Source organism: Colobus angolensis, unplaced genomic scaffold (genome assembly GCF_000951035.1).
Source record: "Colobus angolensis palliatus isolate OR3802 unplaced genomic scaffold, Cang.pa_1.0 Scaffold355, whole genome shotgun sequence".
In the NCBI taxonomy this organism is placed as follows: domain Eukaryota; kingdom Metazoa; phylum Chordata; class Mammalia; order Primates; family Cercopithecidae; genus Colobus; species Colobus angolensis.
Genome location: NW_012116877.1, coordinates 335,457 through 344,406, shown reverse-complemented (window position 1 = coordinate 344,406; position 8,950 = coordinate 335,457). Strand labels below are relative to the sequence as shown.

Genomic DNA, 8,950 nt, shown 5'->3' with positions numbered 1-8,950 from the left:
CAGGGTATAGGCTACTAATCTGGAAGGCACAGGGGACAAGACTGTCAAGGAGAGGAGGGGACAAACTTAGGGGCAAAGAGCTCTAGGAACTCTAAGACCACATATAATCACTCCCATTCAGTATCAGTATCATCCCCCCAAGCCATAACTTATTTCAGGGCCTTGCCTTTATTTCCATCGACTTATTAGGGCTTTTGTACTGCCCTAATATTACTCACGTTGACACCTGCACTAGTATTCTGGCCTGTGGCCTTCATTTTACGGTAAGGTGTTCAGTTATGGTTATCCCAAGGCAGGGATTGCCCTTTTCTCTGTAAAGGGCCAGATAGTAAATGGCTTTTTTTGGCTTTTAGGGCCATAAGATCTGTGGCAGCTATTAAATTCTGCCGGTACAGTGAGAAAGTATGGCTGAGTTCCAATAAAACTTAATTTTAAAAACTGGTTCCAGGCTGGATTTGGTGGGAGGGCCACAGTTTGCTGGCTCCAGTCCCAAAGCAAAGGTATAGTTAGGAGTAAGGAGGCAAAAGCAGATCTTTTTTTTTTTTTGAGACGGAGTCTGGCTCTGTCACCCAGGCTGGAGTGCAGTGGCCGGATCTCAGCTCACTGCAAGTTCCACCTCCTGGGTTCACACTATCCTCCTGCCTCAGCCTCCCAAGTAGCTGGGACTACAGGGGCCTGCCACCACGCCCGGCTAATTTTTCGCATTTTTAGTAGAGACGGGGTTTCACCGTGTTGGCCAGGATGGTCTCGATCTCCTGACCTCATGATCCACCTGTCTCAGCCTCCCAAAGTGCTGGGATTACAGGTATGAGCCACCGCGCCCGGCTTAAAAGCAGATCTTAAGATACTTTTCTTAATACGTCCTATTACTGCCTCTACCAGGGGCTATACCTTTCAAGTTGCCCCCTTCTCCTCCTCCCCGCAACAATACCCCCATCAAAAAAAGATTCTTTGACTCCCCAGGAGTTCCTCACATTCGCTATTGTTATTTTTCTGGATTCTATCCATGTCCACTTTATAGGTCTAGGGAGGGAGAAGCATATGCTAATTCACCATCTTGGCAGGAATGGGAAACCACGTCAATAATTGTTTTCTTTTGTGTTTTATTTATATATTTTTGGCAGCAAAATTGTGTTTATTAAAAAAAAAATTCTGGACTATGAACACACTTCACTGCTTTGAAGAACTCCAAGCCAAATAAAAAGACCAATCAATATTAAAAGCAGTATAACTGGTTACTTTCTTAAAAATACATAAAAAGAATCAAATCCAACAGTGTAGGAAGATAATCACCCCCATGTCAGAAGTCACAACTTCTTCCAAATAAAGAATATGACCCATCTGCCATATTGAATCAATATTTATTTCAGGACATGCCATGTCAAAATAAAACGAAGAGTCAACCCTTGCTTTTAACAATTATATTGTATTATAAAAGCACTTTACAACTCCATCCCATCTTTTAAGTATAAGTTACTGGTATGTGGGCTAATGATTATCTGTAAGCATTTCTCTATTCAGATCCATAATCCAAGTGCTCTCTGAATATTACAAGGTGACAATAAGTGGGAAGTGGAGGAGGAAGAGGAAAGATAGGGGAGGAAGAGGAAAGAGAGGGGACTAAGGTTCTCTCAGTTTAAGGTTTTGTTGCAATGAGAGGATGAGGAAGTATGAAGATAGTTTTGTTGTCTTTTCTTCTTTATACTGTGTTAAGTAATGCTTACAACATAAATTCAGCAGGTTTTTCCTGAGCTGTAACTCAGAAGTTTTCTTCCTGCAAACAATGTATTTACAAATGTGTTTATTAGCTTACACAGCAATCTCACAATAACTAGTAAAGATTAAAAGGGCACACTCCTAGTATATTTGTTTGCAGTGTTTTAAGGGAAATACATATTGCCATGGTGAAGCTCTAAATAGATTAAATGAAACATCTAAAAATTGAAAGTTGTTAAAAAAAAAAAGGCAAAGAAATAAATATCACCAAAGAAAAAAGATTAATTGTAGTTTAAAAATAAAACTAAATCACTAGTTAATTAAACTATACAGATCTCATACAAACCAAAACCAGCCTGAAAGACCCAACCTTAAAAAATGCTAAAAAATAAGGCATAAATCTGCATAATATTGAGTTTTATTTCCATTCTCTCCTTTCTCTCTACTATGTATGCTTTACCTGATCTGCCTCTAGGGGCTTACAAGAAAACAGTTTCCGGTTTCCGTCTTCAATTTGACCTCAAATGTTCTGCGTTTTTGCTATTCTGCTGAGGGTTCTTTTGTTGGTAAGCTTTAGATATTGTTGTTTCTACTAATTCAGTAGTTTTGATTGTAGTGCCAAATTTAAATTCTTCCAGTGGTTCTTCTAGAAGGAATTAAACTTTTATAGTGCCTTGCCTGCATAGTATTATTTTTTAAAAAAAGAAAACTCAAGCAAAATCTGTTGCTTAAAGAGGTTTCTTATTTTTTAAACAAACAGAATAACTTGACAATTTTAAAACCTTGGGAGAAATAGTTCATTAGAACTTCATTATCTTACCATGAAGAATACTAAAAACCTGTTCTGAAGCACTTGGTTACTTTTCTCTCCCAGAGTCTAATAAAGCACATGTGAAAGAGCCATTTGTTTTAGTCAGAAATACATTTTTTGCTCTTCTACTTATTATAAGTATTCAGTATGTTCTTTAGGACTCATTTTGAAGATGCACCAGGAGCCTTCTCATTCAAGCACTGCCTACCATGATGGCTGAAATTTGACCTCAAAGAAGATCTAAGTAATTTATATCAGTGCTCAAAAATTCTGGACATCTTCGTCCATAGTCTACAGCAAGTGGTATCTGTAAAATTAAAGGATAATTCCAATGGGCTTGGTTGAACTGCTGCTTTGCCATCTCTTGTTTGAGGAAGTGGGGGGAGGCTAGGTAAGAACAGGAAATACGGAATGGGGGTAAGGGAGAGGTGAGAAAAGCAAGGAGAGATAAAGTAGGCTGTGAACACACTGCTCATTAACCAAGCCATACTCATACTGTTGAGATTTCCATCATTTTGAAGTACATTATCATAACATTAAAAAAGAAAAAAATGTTAAGAAAATGTATCTAATTTTTAAAGTTATCACTGGAATATGCTGAAATATTTTGGCTTTTTGTAAAATATAAATAATGAAGACACTGACTTTTTTTGTGCTTATGAAGCTAATAGATCATCTCCACGAGACAGGCAGCAATGATGAATTGCAATATGTTATTACTGAAGGGAAAAGGTTCAAGCCAATATTCACACTGCAGTCAATGAAAGAGTAAGGGGGCCAAAGCAGTGAGCTTCTGAAGAAGGGTTGAAGATGACATGAGAGATTAGCAGGAACAGCCTCCTTCACTGACTGGTTGCTCCTGAGGCTTTTCCAGTTTTATGTCAATCACTGAAACAAAAGTTAAGGAGCCATAAATGGGAAAGTACAATTTCAATTCTTACAAACACTAGCATTTCTGGGATGGCCCTTATATTCCTATTTGTCTTCAGAGCCTACACAGTCACTATTTTCCACATAGCCACCTCACCATATAAGGTGCCCAAATGGAATAAACTTGCTTATATCTACTGTATGCAACAAGGGTCAGAATGAGGTACAAGCTCTATTTATGGGTATCTATCCTAAGGAACTTATTCTATAGCAACAAGAAGTGATATGAAGATGATGTTCCTCATAGAATCATCTACAATATAAATCTGAAAATAGCCTACAAGATAGTTCCAACAGCAGGAGAAGCATTTAATAAATAATGGGACTTCAGGCCGGGCGCAGTGGCTCATGCCTGTAATCCCAACACTTTGGGAGGCTGAGGTGGGCAGATCACCTGAGATCAGGAGTTCAAGACCAGCCTGGCCAACATGGTGAAACCCTATCTCTACTAAAAATACAAAAATTAGCTGGGCGTGGTGGCTTGTGCCTATAGTTCCAGCTACTTGGGAGGCTGAGGCAGGAGAATCACTTGAATTCGGGAGGCAGAGGTTGCAGTCAGCCGAGATTACACTGCTGTACTCCAGCCTGGGTGACAGAGTGAGACTCCATCTTAAAAAAAAAAAAAAACAAAAACAAAAAGCGGGGAGGGGGCAGACTTCAACTCAATAGAACATTTTTTTTTTTTTTTGGAAACATTTTTTTTGTTTTTTGTTTTTTTTTGGAAATGGGAGTTTCGCTCTTGCTGCCCAGGCTGGAGTGCAATGGCACGATCTTGGCTCACTGCAACCTCTGCCTCCTGGGTTCAAGCGATTCTTCTGACTCAACCTCCTAGTAGCTGGGATTACAGCTGTGTGCTACCATGTCCAGCTAATTTTTTGTATTTTTAGTAGAGATGGGGTTTCTCCATGTTGGTCAGGCTGGTCTCGAACTCCCAACCTCAGGTGATCCACCTGTCTTGGCCTCCCAAAATGCTGGGATTATAGGCATAAGCCACCGCACCCGGCCTGTTTTATGTTTTTTATGAAAACATACAACATTTACAAGTGGGAAGAGCTGAATACAAAGTGCTATAAACTATACTGCTTAATAAAAATGCATATGGAAAAACACTGGAAGGTAAATACGAAACACTGAAAACAACAAATTAAAAATCCTTAGTATTAACTAATATTAGATGTTCCAATCCTTGGAAATAAACTAATATTATGTCCTGCTTCTGAAAGCAGAGGCTATAATAAAGCTCCACTCTATTTCTTGCCTGTGTCAGGCAGACAGCTCAAGTGTTAGAAAAAGAAATGAAAATTTGATATTCTATGAGGAAAAAGCCTAGAATCAATGGGACTCAAAATGAAGAGGCAAGGAGACAGAGATTCTGAGAGTTTCCTGCTCATTTAAAAGCAAGCAAACAAACACAAACCCTCTCACTGATGAACAATGAGAAGCAGGCTGCAAAGGGTACACTTGGATAACTATACAGAAACTATATATAACTTGCTATAGAAAACCTCTGAATTTCTATGCCTCTAAGTCATCAGTTCCTGGTTGTAAAAGGCAATGGCACAATATTCTTTAGCCAAGCAAGCAGGGCTCTAAAGACTAGTGTTAATAATGAAAAATGTCTGATGAAACAAAAAGGATACTGTCTTCTCTGCTTCTGTCCTGTGTGCTTTCCATTCCCGGCAAAGCTGCTGCTACACGTCGAAAGAGCTGTGGGAAAGAGAGAAAAGTGATAATTGAGAGGGAACATTTAACAAAGGGTATTGAGGTTTATGATCACTGTACAGTGAGCTGTCTAAAGGCAGGCGCAGAAGGGTATTGAGGTTTATGATCACTGTACAGTGAGCTGTCTAATGCTGGATACAGTGGTTCACACCTGTAATCCCAGCACTTTGGGATCCACCCGAGATGGGTAGATCACTTGAGGTCAGGAGTTTGAGACCAGCCTGGGCAACATGGTAAAACTCTGTCTCTACAAAAAACACAAAAATTAGCCAGGTGTGGTGGCACACACCTGTAGTCCTAGTTAGTGGAGAGGCTGAGCCTGGAGGACTGCTTCAGCCCAGGAAGTGGAGGCTGCAGTGAACTGAGATCATGCCACTGCACTCCAGCCTGAGCAACAGGGCGAGACACTGTCTCTAAATAAATAATAAAATAGAATAAAATGTCTATTCATTCTATAAACGAGTATTATATAAAAAGCAATATGCCAAATACAAACAGATATAAAGACATGATTCCTGTCTTTTTAACTGGTGAGATAAGACATGAACAAATAGCTATAAGCAGCAAAAATGTCATTTGAATAATAAAGTATTACAGAAACCCAGAAAAAGGACAGATCATTCATTTAACAAAACTATATAGAATTCCTGTCTTTCGTATAAAGAGTTAGGTTCTGGGCTGGGGGCAGTGGCTCACGCCTGTACTCCCAACACTTTGGGAGGCCAAGGGGTGTGGATCTCGAGGTCAGGAGTTCAAGACCAGCCTGGACAACATGGTGAAACCCTGTCTCTACTAAAAATACGAAAATTAGCTGGGTGTGGTGGCACATGCCTGTAATCCCAGCTACTCGGGAGACTGAGGCAGGAGAATCACTTGAACTTGGGAGGTGGAGGTTGCAGTAAGCCAAGATCACGCCACTGCATTCCAGCCCAGGCAACAGAGCAAGACTTCATCTCAGTGGGGGTGTGGGGGGGAAAGAATTAGGTTCTGAAGTCAGTGTATAATATATTGTGAAAGTCAGTCCAGTCAAAATTATCCTTCATCTGTTAGAAAAGCACTATGTTAGAGATTAATACACCACCCCTCAAGTCCAACACAGCTGGCTTTTTCTTCCATCATTGGAATGAGTGCCAGTGGGAGTGGCTGACTTGTGTTTGAGGTATGAAGCTATGAAAAATATCTTCAACAGGAGAAACGCACTCAAGCCTGGTGAGACATTTATTTTTGAGAGGCATATGAGAACAGATACTGGAACAACAGTTTATACTTCTTACATTGTTCCAATCTTAGTCATACACATACTGGGTACAACACCAAGTGAAACTGTCTGATTGTTTCAATTATTTATCTTTTAATTAAGCACACAGTGTAAACCCATAAATTAAATGCATGTGTGCTGTAACTCCTTTGTACCAAGTACTTGCTTACTTGAGGCAGTGTTTCAGGCTGCCTCATTCTGTGTCTTTGAGACACAGAAATTAACAAGAAAAAACAGTTTTTTAATTCAAGGAGCTCAAAATCTGGTAAAAGAGATACTCAAACAATTCCTTATGTTACAATGTGATGCTACAAACAAAGTAGTGTAAAATGCTATGAGAATACAGATGTAACAAGGTCCAACTCTGGAGGCTGAAAAAAATCTTTTAGGAGGTACTATCTGAGTTGAGAGTTAAAGGCAGTCTTAAAACCTCACTTGGCTGAAATACATGCATAAAATGCTCAGGGTTTAAGTGCTCTATAAGTATCACTGAATTAAACAAAGAAAGAACAGAATGCCTAGAAGGGCAGAGATAAGAGACTGGAACCATAAATAATACGTTTAAAAATGTATCGGGCCAGGCACGGTGGCTCACGCCTGTAATCCCAGCACTTTGGGAAGCCAAGGCAGGTGGATCACGAGGTTCAGGAGTTCGCGACCAGATTGGCCAACATGGTGAAACCCCATCTCTACTAAGAATACAAAAATACGCTTGTAATCCCAGCACTTTGGGAGGCCGAGACGGGCGGATCACAAGGTCAGGAGATCGAGACCATTCTGGCTAACACGGCGAAAATACGCTTGTAATCCCAGCACTTTGGGAGGCCGAGACGGGCGGATCACAAGGTCAGGAGATCGAGACCATTCTGGCTAACACGGCGAAACCCCGTCTCTACTAAAAATACAAAAAAATTAGCTGGGCATGGCGGGCGCCTGTAGTCCCAGCTACTCGGGAGGCTGAGGCAGGAGAATGGCGTGAACCCGGGAGGCGGAGCTTGCAGTGAGCCGAGATTGCGCCACTGCACTCCAGCCTGGGCAACGGAGTGAGTCTCCGCCTCAAAAAACAAAACAAAACAAAAATTAGCCAAGTGTGGTAGCACATGCCTGTAATCCCCAGCTACTCCGGGAGGCTGAGGCAGGAGAATCGCTTGAACCCAGGAGCTGGAGGTTGCAGTGAGCCAAGATCGTGCCACTGCACTGCCGCCTGGGCGACAGAGCAAGACTGTCTGGAAAAACAACAACAAAAAATGTATAAAGGAGCAAATTATAAAATTCTGATCTGGTAGACAAAAGCCTGATAGGGTAGGTGCAGGGAGTATGAAGACTGGGGAAAACTCTAATTGTCTTGGTTCTATAAGGTTCAGTAGCTTTTTTAGAGATGTACCAAAATTAGACTTTACCCCAATATTCAATCCAAATCAGCTGTAAGACTTTGAATTGCAGAACATTTACCTTACAATTTCTGGTACACCATGAAAGATCATGTAGACGTACCAATTACCATCATGTCAAATCAATATAACATTAACTGTATACGGTGGGTCCATTTGGATTAATATGTAAACATTAGGTTTGAAACACAGATAAATATTCTAGCTAAGTGTAGCGACACAAGCTAGTAATCCCAGCTACTTGGGAGGCTGGGATGGGAGAATCAAGCAATTTTGCGCCCATAAGTTTGAGACCACTGGCAACACAGACAGACCTCGTTTTAAAAAACAAACAAAAACCATTCTAAATGCAACAATTAATGACTATGAAAGCTGTTAATTTTATGAACAAAAATAAGTAGGCCAGGCACGGTGGCTCACGCCTCTAATCCCAGTACTTTGGAGGCCGAGGCGGGCGGATCACGAGGTCAGGAGATTGAGACCATCTTGGCTAACACGGTGAAACCCAGTCTCTACTAAAAAGATACAAAAAAATTAGCTGGGCATGGTGGCAGGTGCCTGTAGTCCCAGCTACTCGGGAGGCTGAGGCAGGAGAATGGTGTGAACCCAGGAGGCGGAGCTTGCAGTGAGCTGAGATCGTGCCACTGCACTCCAGCCTGGGCGACAGAGCAAGACTCCGTCTCAAAAAAAAAAAAAAAAAAGTTAAATGAATAGAGAAATACAGTGCACTAGTCAGACAACTTTTTAACTTTCAGATAACCCTTTAACTTTCAGATAAAGAGTATTATATCCTTTTTATTTATTTTTTATTTTTTTTTTGTGACACAGTCTCACTCTGTTGCCCAGGCTGGAGTGCAGTGGTGTCATCTTGGCTCACTGCAAACACCATCTCCCGGGTTCAAGTGATTCTCCTGCCTCAGCCTCCCGAATAGCTGGAAATACAGGTGCCTACCACCAAGCCTGGCTAATTTTTTTATTTTTAGTAGAGATGGGGTTTCACCACGTTGGCTAGGCTGGTCTCGAACTCCTGACCTCAAGTGATCTGCCCGCCTCAGCCCCCTAAAGTGCTATGATTACAGGCAAGAGCCAGGGTGCCTGGCCCTATACCTTTTTTTTTTTTGA

At 41.1% G+C, this 8,950-nt stretch overlaps 1 protein-coding gene across 3 annotated transcripts in view; it reads right to left on the bottom strand.

Moving 5' to 3' along the window:
• Positions 1-1,086: 1,086 nt before the first annotated feature.
• The window catches only part of RAB6A (RAB6A, member RAS oncogene family), a 103,199-nt gene continuing 95,335 nt past the window's right edge, over positions 1,087-8,950 (bottom strand). For 2 of the 3 annotated variants that reach the window (XM_011953021.1, XM_011953020.1), the window contains exons 7-8: positions 5,098-5,164; positions 1,087-3,415 (exon numbers count right to left, since the gene is read on the bottom strand). In XM_011953021.1, the coding sequence (XP_011808411.1) occupies positions 3,351-3,415; positions 5,098-5,164 (132 nt within the window). In that variant the 3' untranslated portion in view covers positions 1,087-3,350. The remainder of the gene's footprint in view (positions 3,416-5,097; positions 5,165-8,950) is intronic. The other variant, XM_011953022.1, reaches the window with a different exon arrangement.